We start from the raw sequence: 17,653 nt of genomic DNA, 5'->3' as shown, positions 1-17,653 counted from the left end.
AAGTGAGCAAACCAAGAGTCTCAAAGAATAAGAAAACTGAGATAGTTTCTCGAGTAGTGGTTGACGAAAATCACATCAAGTATGCTGAAGTCACTGAACCACTTGTGGAGAAATCTACTGAAGAAATGCAGCTTGCTGATTATAGAATCACAAGGGTTGAACTTGGTAAACAAACAAGGCTGAGTTATCAACAGGATGCACATGAGGCAGTCAACTTTCTTTCTCGAACGAATGATGAACTGTGGGAAAAGAAAATGAAACTCAAAGAGGAGAATGCACGTCTTTTGGGAATCATTGAAGAAATAAAGAGGTCCTCCGTGGGCAGTGAACCTAGTTGAGTTGTATGTATAGAAAAAGAGAAGCGGAAGGCACATGTCATGGACAAATGGGTAACCAATATTGAATCACAAGGTTATCAACTTATTCATGATATTTATAGAATGTTGAGAAAGGGTAAGGAAGTTGTTGCTCAACTAAGTGATATTCAAGGATCACTTAAACAACAATTACAGTTGTTGGATGAGGATATTGGTGCTTGGAAGAGTATGATGGAACTTGACTTTGATGGTTTATGTGCTTATGAAGTCATCTCATTTGTTGAGATGTATCGTGATTATAAGCATCTGATGATCAACAAAGAACAAGTTTTGCAACAACTTATGAAGGATGCGAAGGCAACAACAATGAATATTGATGAGAAAAAACACATCATCAGTGAATTTTTCAAGAAGCTGTCATGTGGAGATATCACTGGAATGGTGAACTCAGGAAATAAGAGGATATTCTTACAGAGCTCATTGAAACAATTCTCTTATAGCTTGAAGCAGATGATTTCAATCTCAGTGTAATGAATACATTTGCAAACTGGAAGTGTTCATTAGATGAACTACAAAGCTAAAAGGAGGTTTCTATCAAGGAGATTTCAGAGGTAGCCAACACATATTGAAGGATCATAATGGTTGCTGAGTACACCGGTGAGCTTGATGTCGGGGTTGTGTGGAATTTACTACAAAAATTTGAAAAGATTGTTGAGACCCTATGAACATTTCAAATTTTCATATACTTTAAGTAGAATAGTTGTCTACATGTAAAGAGCATTCATGTTGTAAATACAGGATAACAAGTACCTACAGAATCAGCTCATGTAGTTTAGTTGTAATTGCATTAGGCGTGAAACTTTGAATAAAGTCAAGGTAGTTAGTTAGGATAAGTATGGGTGTTTGAGTTTGTTCCACTTTTTCATCCACCTTTCTCTCTTCGTTTTTCCTATATAAAGAGGAGAGTTCATTGTAAATAATCATCTTTTACTTTATAGAAGGACGAGCTTGTAACTAGAAGGTTTTGTATTTCTTGTTGCAAATCTATGAAGTGAATAAAGAAGCAAGTTTTTCCCAAACTTTGTATTGAGATACTTGGAATTGATCATTGTTCTTATGTTACATTGATTCATTCATCTTTGTTACATCTCTCTTTAGAAGCATTTGAGTGTTTGATGTTGTTTTTGAAAGATTTTGAGCTTTCTTAAACGAGATTAATCTAGTTTGTTAGTGGCTGCAAGTATTAGGATTTGAAGACTTTGAGCTTGATTTCTTAGTATAGTATTTCATATTTTGATAGTTGAGCAAAAACTTTGAGCTTTGTTAGTTGTTTGCCTTTTTGTTTCAAGAAGGTTGCTTGTACGAGATTTTGGGTTCTTACTATCAACAACACAAGTCAAGATATAACTGCTGTCTTAAGGTTGTTCTTACGCCAATACATGAGCCACTAGTATTACCATAGCAATAGATTCCTTTTGTTCAATTGCAAGTAGTAGTTGGTAATGTAAGATCATTCCTGAAAAAAGAGTAATTGATTCAGTGAACCACCTTTTTGTTAATTACAGTTAGGTCTTTGTTGTAGTCACCTACGGTAAGAAGGGAGCCTCCCCTATTGCACATAGGAGAGATCTCTCTCACTACACTATTGGCTAAAGTTCCCATTTTGTAAGCTGTGGTTACAGTAGCTTACAAAAGTTCCATCCTTAGGCGGAGAAGTGCAATCTCTACAGGTATTTTGCCTATGCGGAATAAATCTCCGATCCATAATATACTAAAATCAAACCTCTGAATAGTACTAATCACTAAGTCTCTGATTATGAGCTGATCAATAAATCTTTGAACTCAATTCTCCGTATTGGCTAAGCTGAATATCTATGTTTTTTGGTTTTGTGTTTTTTAGTATTTTTTTGATATTAATACTTTCTTGTGTTTTTGAAAATATATAGATAATCGAAATACAATGCCAGGAAATTACTTACAACTAATAAACAACCTTCTACTTAGCCAATTTTGAATGTTTGCACAATTAATAACAACTGAAACTGAAATTGCATGAATTCAATTTATTTACAAATGAGAACCTGGATAATATGCAGAGTATGTAGCCCAAATGATGCAAGAAACTGCCCAGCCACAACTCTCTTTCTCAACGTGGCTCACTGCAAGCCTTGATAATCGTTTCAAGCATCCATGGTAGGCAGACTTAGAATATTTGCTACCTCCCAAACTGCTTGTAGTCCCTAGAATGTGTTGCATTCGCCCTTAATCCTTCAATGTGGTCTCTAAATACTAGATGCAGGCCCTTAATATTGGCACGCATGTCTCTAGTCTTGAACGCAGCCCCAACAAAACACAAATGGTTGCCTCATCTTGTGGACAGTAGCCTCCGAGCATTCAATTTGATCCCCAATCTAGAATTGCAGGGCTGTAAAATGCAACCACAACTCAATATCTCTTCACAATTGGATCTCAGAATTTAGACTAACCACTTGCACAAATTAACTTCTCAATCACAGTGATCACAAATTCACTATACCTCAACAACAAATTGTAGCACAATTCAAGAAGAAACAATCTTCGATATTTCACAGACCAAACCCTCACCAAAAATATCAAAGCAATCAACAATTAATTGGATAATGAATTCTCACAATGGGAGCCATATTTATAATATCAATTGTGCAACTTAGCTTCATCTTCACACCTCTCACTTAAGAAGCTTCAACTTCATAATTCCACGTTATAACATATAATAAGATAAAGTGCATTAATAATGAAGCCTTATTAATGATTCAATAAATATAAACTCCACTAGTAAATGCACAATCCTATGTAGATGATGACCAACCAACTGTGCCACCACTGCACTGCCCAAAATAGCAACCATCCAAAATTATACTTACTATAAATTGCAAATTGACATAGAGACCCTCAAAACTCATTGTCAGCTCATGAGGGCCATGATGGTGAATTGACCAATCATGGCTATAGGAATCTACTAAATCGGGGACATTACATAGAATGATCAAGTGCTTAGGATCCCTTGAAAAATATGTTACATTTGTTTATACAAGTGTTTTCCTGATTAGTTACCGACATTAGACTTGGGGCAGTTCAATCTTCTGTAACAATTTGTGGATTGTGGTTAACCCTTCCTAGTGTGTGAGCATGCAAGGGGGTAGTTTGGCTTCCCACTATGCGGATACATAGATTGTTGTTTTTGTAAACAGTACTTGATTTGTAATTATGGTTATGTTGCAAGTGCCCAAGCTACCTTATTACCACCCAAATAAATTTATCGTTAACTTTTTGGGTTTTCATGGAAGTTAAAATGTAGGTGTATTGGCTTGAATGGTATTGTTTTGTGACATCTTCCTTTCTTGGACCAAACTGAATGGCATCTTTCTAGTTTCATATTATTCTCTACAATTTGGGATATGCAATTGACTACTTATATATGAATTCCTAATGTTTGCCTTTAACAAATTACAAAAGTGGGCATTGGGTTGATTTGATATATACAGTGCTTTTTATTCCATTTCTCAAACAAGATTTTAAGGTCTAATATTGTTTTGATTATTTTAGTTTCCTTGGAGCTGACAATTATCGTCCTATAATAAGTGATAGCTAATAAACCTTTATTAAGCCTACCTGAAGATTTTTTAAATTTTTTTGATGGATTTTCTTGATTTGCATTAGTTTTTCTTGTCGATTTCTCATGTCCGCAAATAAGTCCATTCCTTATCTGCAGATCAAATATTAAAAAAAAAAGGATATCTACGTACCTAGATATTTGCCGATGCACTATTATAACATAAACTTTCAGGATTATAGCTATGCCTAATCTTCTTGATATCTTTGCCACTAAAATGTTTCTCTTAAACATTCTAATTGGTTACTTGTGACAGTTAGGTCAAGAAGGGCCCATGGTGCACATTGGTGCAGCAATTGCTTCTACCTTGACATGGATGCATGGTGAATTTCCTAACCAGAAAAGAAACGAAGATAAAAGATCATGCTGTCGTAAACTTCATCCACAAGCATGGCCCTTTGTAAGCATGTAATTCTTGTATGTATTTATCTTAGTAATTTAATTTGTTCCTTCTTACATTATTGGTTGGACTCAAAATTGTATTCAGGATTTTCACAATGACAAAGACCGTCGGGAGTTTATATCTGCTGGCACTGCTGCTGGGTAATTTGAAGCAAAACCCTTAAACTTGTCTTTGATTTTAAACTAACATTATGGTCTCTGAAACTTCAAGGTGGATTGTATGGTTGTGAAAGTGCTTCTTTGAGTTTCATAATGCAATAGGTAGGTATTTGAATGTTTTTCTGTTTGGTTGCTTCTTTGCTGTTCTTTCAGACTGGCAGCTGCATTTGGTTCTCCTGTAGGTGGGGTTCTTTATTCATTGGAAGAAGCCTCTAGCTTTTGGTCAAGAAAGGTGCGTTCATTCTGTACTAAAGTATAATATCATAAAGCCTGCTAAGAGACTAACATATATGGGTGTGATGAAGTACTTGATATTTACTGGTTATATCTTTAGGTGATGTGGAGATCGTTAGTCTGCACAGCAGTAGCTACAATGTTGCTCTCATGGCTTCATGAAGGGTGAGTTTCTCAGATGAGTATAATAATGTTTTTTAGTTTAACAAGGACTTATCTCAGATACACACTCTTCAAAGTGCAGGGAGTTCTCTCTTGTCCTTCCAGGGAGCTTGTCTTTCCATGGACTTAAGGTGGTATTAAATATATCTGTCCTTCTATCCTTTGGTAGACATTGTACTACAGTTTTTAATGATTTTGTTTTTCTTCCTAATAAATTTTCCTTCTTTCAGCCTGTTTTTCATCTCCAGGATCTACCTCTATTTTTAATTACAAGTGTAGCTGCTGGTATTCTGGGAGCTTTCATAAATACGTCTCATGGATGGTTGGCTAGAGTCAGACCACCTTCGGCTCATGCAATCTCCAGGTAGATTTGTAAAATACCAATTTTAATCTGATGTGTGAGGTGTTTATTCTATTGTTAGAAGAATTGCTTGTCTTTACTTGCAATGCCTCATTTCTAAAATGTAACCTGTGGTATTTTGCAGGATTGTTGAGGCCTGCAGTGTAACTCTAATATCTGCAGCTGTTATATTTATAGTTCCATATTTTTTTGGCCAATGTTTACCAGTCCCTGAGATGTGAGTTACTTTTCAAAGTCTGCATTTGGATTTCTATTGTATACACTGACATTCAACTATTTTCATCATCCACTGTGGAACCTTTGGTTTCTTGTTATAAAAGTGAAGTGTTCAATAATATATGTTGTATCCTGGTAAATATCTATGAATGGACATTCTTTCCTTGCAACAATAGTCATTTCATAATTACAGAAGCATACTTTGAAAAATTTATCTTGAAAGTACAGTACCAGATCAGTTTGATACTCATGATGTTTTGTGTTTTGGTACTAGAAGTAGCCGCAATGCTGAACTAGATCAAAAGGTTTGTTTTTATTGAGAGGATTTTTAACTTGTCATTGTAAATCCTAGAGTTTTTTGTGCTAATTCCAGTAAAGCTTTATGTCAGATGATCATGTGTAAGCCCTTTAAGGCACATCACATGGAACTGTTACATTGTGCATGATTGTTTCTTAACTATTTTGTTTCTTTTTCATTGGTAACACGCTACTTTATTGAACATAGTTAATTGGGTAATTACCCTGGCTTTCTATCATTGAATTTCCACAACTTTAATCTCTTTAAAAGTTCTAGTCATTTTTTCTGATTCTGTTATTTCACTGGTGGCATTGATTTTTGTCCATTAGGCTGTCAATTTACTTGCAAAAGTGTTCAATTGTGATTATTGTGTCAGGACCTTAATGGGAATCGTATGAGCAAAGAACTGGCAACAATCCTTGTTGAATGTGTGAATAACTTCTTAAATGCAGAGAAAAACAATAACTGACGTAATGTATGATATTCACCACTAGGGGAAGGTCTTATATGAGACAGGAAAATCTGTTGGAGATTGGGAATGTAGTCTCCCTCCAATTGGTTAGTTTGCCAAATCAACCCAATTGTACTTGTAGTTTCAAGATTGCTGGGAATTGTATAACTATAAACAAATGACTGTTTGTATCCGCTGAAATGTTTTCTACATTACCTTGAAGGTATATGAATATTCTAATCTGATCTCAATATGCTCAGCATTCAGATGTATTTTGATTATGTTAATATAATTAGCAATTTTCATATCAATGAATATTCTGATATAACTCTCCTTGTATTTGAATTCAGAATAATGGGACTGTATGGCATACAAAGAAGTCTAATTAGTTAGTACCTTCTTGATGACCATATGACTGAGTACTAGATAAGAATCTTCACAATTATGTTCATTTACAATTAACCTTCTTTGGATGTATGGAAATTGAATTTATTGGCCTCTACAGATGTTGGTCTTCTTAAGATGGATCTGTTTGCTTTTTCTACCCACATATGAATTGAATGGACTTTATTTTATTATCTGATCACTGTTACTGAAGGTTGGCAATGTATCCATGTGATGATAGTTGATGTAATCATCCCTGATTATCTTCCTTTATTCCTCGTGTCCTGTCCTGTGTATTTCTGCTGCTCAACTGAGCCTTTCAGATTGGACTCAATATTAAATAAAATGCCTTCCATATATTTTCTTCAACTCCCACATCTATCTTTTATACTCTCAAAAGGGCAATTCTTGTTAGAGATGCCTCCTTTCATTAATAGTCGCAACCCAAAGATGAGTAACATGCTTTGCAATGCCTCTTTATTAGATTAAATTTAATAATAAATTTATGGACGAATAAATGATAATAAATATTAAATTGTAATATAATTTATTATTATTTTGTTAGAAAAGTGCCAAGGCCTGTATATTTATATATTAATCTTAAAATCAAAATTACAAAAGTCTTTTGTATGGCTCTAAATAGCCTGAATTTTCAATATTGAGTCCACTATAGAAATCCAACCCAAAACTTTTAAGTAATTTCTACTATTACTACTACTACCAACCACTATGACCATCTGTATTACATTTTCATTTGTTTTCAAGATATATTCAGCTTCCCTATACAATTTTTTTTTTCAAAAAAATTCATTCACTTTTTCAGCAGCAAAGTTCAATTTGCTTGTGAATCCCTTGTATATCCCTGAACACTTTGTTCATTCTTTCATAGCCACTGGTCCCATAACAGATAAACATCGCCATGTCACTTAGCAGGAGCAGACACTGCCATCAGGCTCCCATCAGCATCAACTCCAGCAACATGTTCTGAGCAATGCCGATATTCAGGTCAGGCAACAGTGGTTGAGGAAAGTTGGGAACAATACCTCTCACCTTGTTGAGCATCAACCTCAGCACCACCATCATGATCAAGAATGTCAAGTAAAGCAAGAATCTTTTGCTGAATTTGAGAGGCAATCTCACTACCCAAAAGTCAACCATGGTTCTGCCTTTTTAGAGCTTTCTTAATGTCCTTGGAAGCCACCATATAGGAATGCCCGTCTAACAGAAGCCGATGAGGAAAAATCCCACCAATGTAGGCTTGACCGCTCCAGAAGTCATAGCACTTCACTGCCATAACTAATTTGTTCCCTTCCAACAGTTCCATTCTAACCACTTTCTGAACAATGATTTCCAAGAGAGAGGGATTACAGCAGGTCTATGCATTAGATAAATATAATTTATTATTAAATTAACTATAGTATTAATATAATAATAAAATAATATTAATTAATATAGCATAAAATAATAGTATATATTACTACGTGAATATGTAATACTAGTATAGATATCTTAAATAAATCTATCTAAAGAAATGCTGATAGATATCCACTACAAAATAATTATAATTTAATTTACTGCATCTAAAATTATTTATATTTCCTTTATCTTCATTTATTTAATTTTTTACTAACTTGATCTTTTTATTATAATTTCTTAAAAAATGGATGATTTATATCTCCAAATATGCTAATTTAAACGGATATTTTATGTGGTGTTTATTAAATTGTTTTTAAAAGTATATTCTATTTATAATAAGATTTAAACTTTTGACATGTAGATGGTTGTCAAATTTAACCTAGAAGAATAAAAGTTAACATTAACACGCTCACACCATCCCACTCCCCCATTCTACCACTGTAGAATGCCTATCGGCATTTATTATAATATAATATAATCTATTAATTAATATAATATGATGTAATTAAATACGGAAATAGATAAATAAATAAATAATATTGTAATAATCATTTTAAATTAGAATTTCGTAATATATAATTATTAAATATAATTAGTATTCTATATAGCGTAATAGTAATATTTTTTTTTTATCGGTAAGAGGCTGAAGCCAAGATTAATTATTATGTATTTTGATTAATTATTATTAATTTTTATTAAGTGTGAGTAGATTTGAACCCAAGACCTCTTCAATAAGAGGCTCACAATTTACCATTGTGTTGTAGGCTCTTGCTTGCATAATAGTAATATTTTAGTATTGTAATGTATAATTGTTTTAACCAAGTAAAATAATGTTTAACATTTAATATTTCAATAACAAATATGATTGATGGGGATACTTAAGGTCTGCAGTTGGGAGGTTAAGCCCTTGGCAATGCTTCTCCTCTCAACCAAATGCCAAGACTTGCATGAGACAACGATACAATTTCATTCAAATATCTTCTGGTAACGGGTATTTTACTTTTATGATATTTGTAATTACAAGTTGAAGATATGTTAGATGGTTATTATCCTTTAATCAGTTATTCCCTTCAATGCTTAGAAATCAGTTTCCTCTTCAATGTATTAGGAAATCAGTTAAATTGGTTGATTCTTCAATTGAATATGAAATGTAACTGCATGCATGGGATAGGCTTACTTGATGGTAACTCAATAGGTACAGCAGTAGGTTTCCTTTTCATTAGTTGTTTATTTAGTATCAACTTGATAATATATATTGACTGATCATATTTAAATAATAATGTTCATATCAAATTAATTTTGAAAACTTGTGTAAGTTAGCCAAGCTAGATAAAATAGAGTCAATCTTTGTTTAAATTTAAAATTAAAAAAATTTCTTTTACAATTTGATAGTTTGAGTTTGCAATGCCTTTCCTAAACCCATCTTGCAGCTGTTTATTCAAGCCTTCATAATTTAGAACCTAGAAATTGAATGGAAAAATCCATAAATAATCATGCTGTCTACTGTCATTTTTACTTTCGGTGACTGCTAAAACTCATGCTATATGCTTCTGTTTAGGGATTTTTTCAATCCACGAAGTAGAACAAAATAATTAATAAGCTTGTCAATTTCAGAATCTTGGTGTAATTGTTTTGGAATCGCCATAGAGATGCCATATATGTAATGGAAACGGATGGATTCGACAAGAAAGAGGCCGATTTTTTTGAGTGGCAAATAAGATGCTTTAGTTGAATTCATAGATGATTTAAACTAAGCTCCAATTCTAGGATGTTTTGTACCTGAAATCAACCTCTACAAGTGATGATTCAGTAATGTGGGCTTCAAACTAGGTGTATATAAATATTGTAAGTTTTGTGAAAAAATATATGAATGCTGAATATTATTTGATATAGGTAGACCCATAGTTTGCAAATTCTGCAAGGACTCTTTGTGTTGCCAAGTACACTCTAATATATTTTCTGGGCAAGTTTTCACAAGTTTAACTCCTGCTTTTTATAGACCAAAATACGTGGTTAAAAATGTTGATGCAGGTTAAATGTGGTTAAAATGCTTTTATCACTTGTTTTTGCTATAAAACCTTGCATTTTCTCTTTTGAGATGTTAATTTTTAATTTTATACATTTTGTAGAATTTTACAGAAAGAATATGTATTTTTGATAGATTTTAATTTGTAGTGCTTGCTAAGTTGCTGAGTTTTTGTCAAGTATTTGCCGAGTTGAAAATTGTGGACTTGCCAAGTACTCTCTCAGTGTGAGTCTGCAAATTATAGGCTGACCAATAAAACTATACATGAACATGCAATATTAGTGTATTAAATAGACATAAGAAATTTCATTTATTTCTTTACAAAAACATTCAGATTTGGATAATAATGTTTACATTATGTTCTCAACAACTTCTCAGCAATTTTTCCATAAAAAATGAAGAAGCTGAAAATTTGGCTGCTAAGTCAACAGGTACTACAGTGGGTTTTCTTTCATTTGTTTATTTAATATTAACTTAATACTAAATGTTAACCTATCATATTTCAATAATAATGTTCACATCATATTATTTTCTAAGTTACCGGTTCGGATGCGGAATCGGAAGTGGTTACGAGATGCGGGGTTTCTTGTTTTTTGGGGGCGTATGGATGTGTTTGGAAATGTCTATATATAATATCAATATATAGGCAAAGAATTTGAGAAACTTATAAATACAAGAGCTTAGAGTTAGAAACTTAGAAATATACAAACATACTTCATTAGATAGTATCATATGATACTTCATTGATCAAGATTCAAGATATTTCATGTGTCAATTAAATAGTTCAAGCTTCAAATTAAAACTTCATAGGCACAAATATTCATGTTCTAGACTCCATGTCCAAACTACAAAATCAAAAACATAGTTTATGATTCAATGTTCACTAATCAGAATTATAAGGATTCTCAAAATAATCTGGATCCTAATCATCTCCAACCGTTGCAAGGTCCATATCATTTGAACCAAGAATGATTCCACTTGCACTGGTTGCACCATGTGTCATGAACCTATCATCACCATCATCCATCATCATAGTAAGATCATGAAGTGTTGCATCCAATTTTGTACACTTAGGGAGTACATCTTGAAGTTTGGCTGCCCCATCCATGTATTCATCATCCTTACGTGACAAAAGACGCAAGTTAGTATGAATGTAGACCAAGTCCTTAGCTTTCTTTTACCCCAACCGGTTGTGCTTCACTGAATGGATATAGGAGTATGTACTCCAATTCCTTTCAGCAACAAAAGAACTTGCAACCTGCATTGTGTTCACAAAATTAATTTTTGAAAATTGAACGTACAAATGAAAAGTAAATGACAATATGATAGATGTTAAACACTAGATCGTAGAATACAAGTTGTAATCTAAAAACAAAAATCAAAACTTACTTGTGAGAGGATTTTAATTGCAAGGGGTTGTAGATGCTTGTATGCCTAACTATACATGTACCACCATGTGATTGCTCCCATTTTATTTTGGTCCTTAATTGCAAATGGAGTAAGCTTTTCTTCGAAAGAAAATAAGCCAAACTCTATCTTCACCTTTTCATGCATCTCATCATCTTGGAAGATTCTTGCAAAACCTTTAGAGCATCCATTAGCAACCTCTTCATCACCATATGGTGCAATTCTATTTGGCATAGAAAATACTGCCTCTCTATAATGCCTCGGAGATAAAGCATATGCAAGGAGGTGCAATGGGGTATTCATCTTCTCCCAATGATGAATAATTATTGCTTGCACTTTACTGCATAAGGCTTGACATTTTGTAGGGTCACTCTCATGTGCTTGTATAGAATGTTTTACCTTGTCAACCATGGTGTCCATGCCATCATAACATCTCCCAAGCAAGGTGTATCTGCATCGACAAAGCGATGCATAGTCATGATGGGCTTGGTGATATCCAATACATATTGCACACGGAATCACCAACATTCATCCAAGATCATACCCCTAATCTTTAGGGCTCTTTCTATATTTGAAGCCTTCCACGTACCCCATTGAGGACAAATGACCATTTGGCTTAAAGCATCTTTCACCTTGAGAAGTCGTCTCATAACAATAGTATGAGATGCATAATGAGTCTCAACAACCTAAGCAAGTTAACAATATGTCCATTGACAATATAATTATAAATATTAACTAAGATACTGATTCATCCTTAGAGGCAGAGGCTTTCGCATCGGAGGCGGACAGATGCGGGATGCGTCCGAAAGCCAGCCGTAGGCTCCCGGATGCGTTTGGAAGCTGGAGCATCCATGGGCCTAGCAGGTGTTAAAGCCAAAAAAAAAGAAACTATTAAAAACATTTGCTATGACTTAAATTGCCATTTAAACATGTACTATAATTACATTTTTAGGTTTTTTGCTATGAAACCCTAAAACGACCTTAAAGGTGAATATTGAAGCATTCACAACTCATTTTGGAACTTTGTTTGCACCTACAACCACTTCTCATTTGGTCTTTAGTTTTCATTGTCATTGTGAAGCCAAGTTCAGCATTTTCGAAGAGGATTGATCGAAGAGGGAGAGATAGCTTTCTCAAAGGAGTTTAAACCATTCAAGGTAAGTGATCAATCCCATTCTTGAGTATTTTGATGAATTTTTAAGAGTTTGTGATGATTTTTTTCAAGTTCTTGAAGATTTTTTTAAAGTATTTTTTCAATTTTTTTTTTTGAAAGATATGTAGAAGCAACTTTGGGTATCTATTTTAGTAGTTTTTCTCACTTCTTTCCACTTGTATGCATGATGTTCATAGTTGTTAGGACCTAATTAAAATTTATTTATTTTCTTATAGAATAGGTTGCAAAAAACTAGGCATGAATGGATATTGGTGGTAGTGCTAGTCAAAGTTCACTAGGGGGCCAAGGAGGGGAAGGGACTGATAATTTCAAAATTGATATGGGTTCTCTTTTGTGGAAACATACAACACGGATATCACAGGTTTCAGGAGGTGGCTTATACTATTGGAAGTGCAATTATTGTCAAAACAAAGGAAAACCTTTCACTAGCTCATATTCCCAAGTGAAGCTTCATTTTATGGGCCCTGCTGGCAGAGGATTTGGAATGTGCAAAGGCAAAAATGTTACTGGGATGACTAGTGCAGAAATACTTTCATTTGTAAGTGAACAAGAAGCTGTGATGCATTGATCAATAGATCAAAAAAAAGCTACTATCAAGGTCCTTCCTCAAAGAGCAAGCTGCATGCACCCATTGAACTAATTGCATCCTCCTAGCACCCATTCTTGGAAGTACTTGTGCTAGGAGTGGATGAGGAAGAAGTGGGAATTTCAACCCGCAAAAGAGGCCCATTGCACACCGCATTTAAATTGGAGGCAAGAGACCGCGTTGATGAAGGTATTGCACATTGCCTCTATGTGAATGAGCTTCCTTTCAACTTGGTGCGATTGCCATATTGGAAGGAAATGGTGGCAACAATCAAAGAATCACCAGTTGACTATACAAGCTCGGGGTATGAAAGGTGCATGCGAATCTATTGCAACAAGAGAAGGCACTTATAGAGAAAGACCTTCAACCAATCAAAAAATCTTGGAAAACTTCGGGTCTAACTATTGTGTCAGGTGGTTGGAAGGATGCATGAAACCAACCATTGATTAATGTGATTGCAGTTTCCCCCAGAGGGGCAATGTTTTTGAAGGCTATTGATTGTGAGGGGCAAGTGAAGGATTCCAAATTCATTTCTAGATTTCTTGAGGCCATCGAGATGGTGGGTAGTGAGAATGTAGTACAGGTGGTCACAGACAATGTCAAAAATTGCAGGGGTGCAGGTGCTTTAGTTGAGAGTCGGTATGAGCATATTTTTTGGACCTCATGCACTGTTCACTCCCTTAACTTGATCATGCAGAGGATTGGCACTGAAGTAGAGTGGGCGAAGAAAATATATGAAGAGGGGGAGGACATACAAATGTTTGTGACCAACCACCATATGTCACAATCCATTTTTAGAACATACTCCAAATTGGAGTTGCTAAAGGTAAATTATTATTTTTAAATTACTAAGTTTCATGGTTTTGTAATTTAGTTAAAAATTAAAATTTATAATTATATTGTCAATTGACATATTGTTAACTTGCTTAGTTTGCTGGGACCCGTTTTGCATCTCATACATTTGTTATGAAATGACTCCTCAAGGTAAAAGATGCATTAAGTCAAATGGTCATTGGTAATCAATGGGGCATATGGAAGATCTCAAATTCAGAAAGAGCACAAAGGATCAGGGACTTGATCTTGAATAAGAGTTGGTGGGATCGTGTGAGATATGTATTGGATTTCATCCAGCCCATCATGACTATGCTCCGTTTCGTTGATATAGATACACTTTACTTGGGGGATGTGTATGATGGCATGGACACCATGGTTGAGAAGGTAAAACATTCTATACAAGCACATGAGAGTGACCCCACACAATGCGAAGCTTTATGCAAACAAGTGCAAGCAATTATCAACCATCGTTGGAATAAGATGACTATCCCATTGCACCTCTTGCATATGCCTTATCTCCTAGGTACTATAGTGAGGAGGTAGTTGGTATGCCGGATAGAGTTGCAACATTTGCGGATGAGGAGGTTACTGAGGGGTGCCACAAAGCTCTTACAAGACTCTTCCTATTGGAAGAAATGCATGAAAAAGTTAGGGAAGAATTTGGGTTGTTTGCTTTGGGGTTAAGGCATTCTCCATTTGCACTAAAGGACCAAAATAGAATGGGAGCTATCACATGGTGTTACATGTATGGTCAACCTTTCAAGCATTTTCAACCTCTTGCAATCAAGGTCCTATCACAAGTAAGTTTTTTATTTTGTTTTGTAAATTTGTTTTAAGCTTTTATGTTTACACTTGCATTCTAGAATTTAGTGTATCACACATTCTTTAAAATTAATTTTCTTTTCATTTGTATGTCTTGTGACAACTATCTAGGTTGCTAGTTCTCCTGCTACTTAAAGGAATTGGAGTACATACTCCTTTATCCATTCAGTGAAGCGCAACCGGTTGGGCTCCAAGAAAGCTGAGGACTTGATCTTTGTCCACACCAACTTGCATCTTTTGTCATGTAAGAATGATCATTACAAAGAAGGGGCAACAAAGCTTTGGGATGTAGCCCTTGAGTGTGCAGATTTGGATGCAACACTTCATGATCTTATTACAGTTGGAGATGGTCATGATGATTGCATGGCACGTGGTGCATCTAGCATAAGTGGAACCATGCTTGGTTCAAATGATCTTTCAGTAGTTGGAGATGATGATGAGAATGTGGATTTTCTTGCGAATCCCTATGATTCAGAGTCAAACTCTGATTGATTGAATCTTCAGACTTCAATCATTAACTATGTTTTTATTTTGTTGGAATCTTGAACATGACCTATTTGAACTTATTGTTTAAGACTAAATGCTCATGTTGGACAAGCACATATTGATATTGATGTATCATATGAATTTTGAAATATCTTGAATTATCATATGAATTTTGATAAAGGGTTAAGTATCATAGATTCATAGTCATATTATCAAATGATTTGTTTTTGTATATTTGTTGCATTTCTTTGCATATATATATATATATATATATATATATATATATATATATATATATATATATATATATATATATATATATATATATATAATATGTATATATATATATGTTTCCTCCTGCATCTGCATCCAAAAAAAAAAAATCCCCACATCCCGTATCTGCTTCCGAAATTTGCTTCAGAATCCGTATCCGAATCGGTAACGTAGAATATTAACTAAATTACAAATCCATGAAATTTAACTATTGCAAAAAATTAATTTACCTTCAGCAACTCCAATTGTGAGTATGTTCTATAAATGGATTGATACATTTTGTGTTTAGTCACAAACATTTGTATGTCCTCTCCCTGTTCGTATGTTTTCTTCACCCAATCTATTTGAGTGTCAATCTGTTGCATAATCAAGTTGAGCGAGCGTACAGTGCATGGTGTCCAAGAAATATGGTCATACCGACCCTCGACCAAAGCACCAACTCCCCTACAACTTTTTGCATTGTCTATAACAACTTGGATCACATTCTCACTATCCACCATATCTATGGCCTCAATGAGAATATTAGAGATGAACTGTGAATCCTTCACCCCTCCTTGACTATCAATTGCCTTTAAAAAATTGCCCCTATGGTGGACATTGCAATCACATTAATTATTGACCTGTTTTTTGTATCTGTCCAACCATCAAACACAATTGTCACACTCGAAGTTTTCCAAGACTTTTTAATGGGTTGTAGTGCTTTCTCTATAGAAACTCTCTCCTTTTACAAGAATGTGGTATACACCTTTTTATACCTAGTACTAGTGTAATCATCTGGTGCTTCTTTGATAACTCTTACCATTTCCTTCCAATATGGTGATCTTACTAGGTTGAAAGGAAGGCCATTAGCATAGAGGCAACGTGCAATGGCTTCATCAACACAGTTTTTTGCCTCCATTTTAAATGCAAAGTGCAATGGGCCTCTTTTCCGGGCTGTTGCAAAATTTTCTACTTTATCCTCCGCTCTCGGTACAAGTATTTGCATGAATGGATGTTTGGAAGATACAATTGGTTCCATTTCAGTGGGTGGTTGCATTTTGTTCTTTTTTGATGGAGGAGGTTGATAATAACTTTTTTTGATCTTTTAACCAAATGATCAGCAGCCTCTTGTTCTTTTACAAATGAAGCTATTTGTGCATCAAACAACTTGTTCCCATCTGTACCTTTGTACATTCCAAAAGCTTTACTAGCAGGGCCCAAGAAATGAAGTTTTACCTGAGAATAAGAGCTATTGAAAGCCTTTTCTTTGTTACTTTGACAATAATTACAACTCCAGATATAGGAGCCACCACCTGCAATCTATGATATTCTTTTTGTATGTCTCCATAAAGGAGACCCTAAATCAGTTTTGAAATTATCCCCTCCCTACTTTGCCACTAAACTGTGACCTTCTCCTCCCACTGAACTCTGACCACTGGTGGTAGCCATTCTCGCACAATACAATGTAGTTTCTTTGACTTTCTATAATAAGAAATTAAATAAATTTAAGTCAATAAAAAACTATGAATAACAAGTATACAAGTAAAAAAATGATACAAAACCATTCAAATAGATACCCAAACTTGTCTATCAATATCTTTAAAAAAAATTTATATTTTTTTGAAAATTTCTTCACAAACTTGAAAAAATTCATCAAAATCTCTAAAAAATTAATTGAAACACTCAAGAATGGGATAAAATGCTTACCTCTTAGTGTTTTAATGAACTTGTGGAAGCCAACTCTCGCCCTACGATCGTTCCTCTTCGAAAATAATCAAGTTGCCTTCAAAATGCCAAAATGGAAGCCATGGGATAAAATGCTTACCTCTTAGTGTTTTAACGAACTTGTGGAAGCCAACTCTCGCCCTACGATCGTTCCTCTTCAAAAATAATCAAGTTGCCTTCAAAATGCCAAAATGGAAGCCAAATGAGAAGAGCAAACCCAACTGCAAACAAAATGATGGTTGAATGGTTGAAAGGCCTCTATTAGGGCTGTTTTAGGGTTTGGCCAAAA

The 17,653-nt window shown here is 34.5% G+C and overlaps 1 protein-coding gene across 2 annotated transcripts in view; it reads left to right on the top strand.

Annotated features, from left to right (window-relative positions):
- The window catches only part of LOC149557076 (uncharacterized), a 191,691-nt gene that overhangs the window by 137,883 nt on the left and 36,155 nt on the right, over positions 1–17,653 (top strand). For both annotated transcript variants that reach the window (XM_089831758.1, XM_089831759.1), the window contains exons 7-13: positions 4,226–4,369; positions 4,457–4,512; positions 4,684–4,762; positions 4,865–4,929; positions 5,009–5,057; positions 5,157–5,290; positions 5,412–5,504. In XM_089831758.1, the coding sequence (XP_089687884.1) occupies positions 4,226–4,369; positions 4,457–4,512; positions 4,684–4,762; positions 4,865–4,929; positions 5,009–5,057; positions 5,157–5,290; positions 5,412–5,504 (620 nt within the window). The remainder of the gene's footprint in view (positions 1–4,225; positions 4,370–4,456; positions 4,513–4,683; positions 4,763–4,864; positions 4,930–5,008; positions 5,058–5,156; positions 5,291–5,411; positions 5,505–17,653) is intronic.

The sequence above is a fragment of the Cupressus sempervirens genome, chromosome 5 (assembly GCF_028749045.1).
Source record: "Cupressus sempervirens isolate cs-2001-9-10 chromosome 5, ASM2874904v1, whole genome shotgun sequence".
In the NCBI taxonomy this organism is placed as follows: Eukaryota; Viridiplantae; Streptophyta; class Pinopsida; order Cupressales; family Cupressaceae; genus Cupressus; species Cupressus sempervirens.
This window is presented reverse-complemented; position numbering and strand designations above follow the sequence as displayed.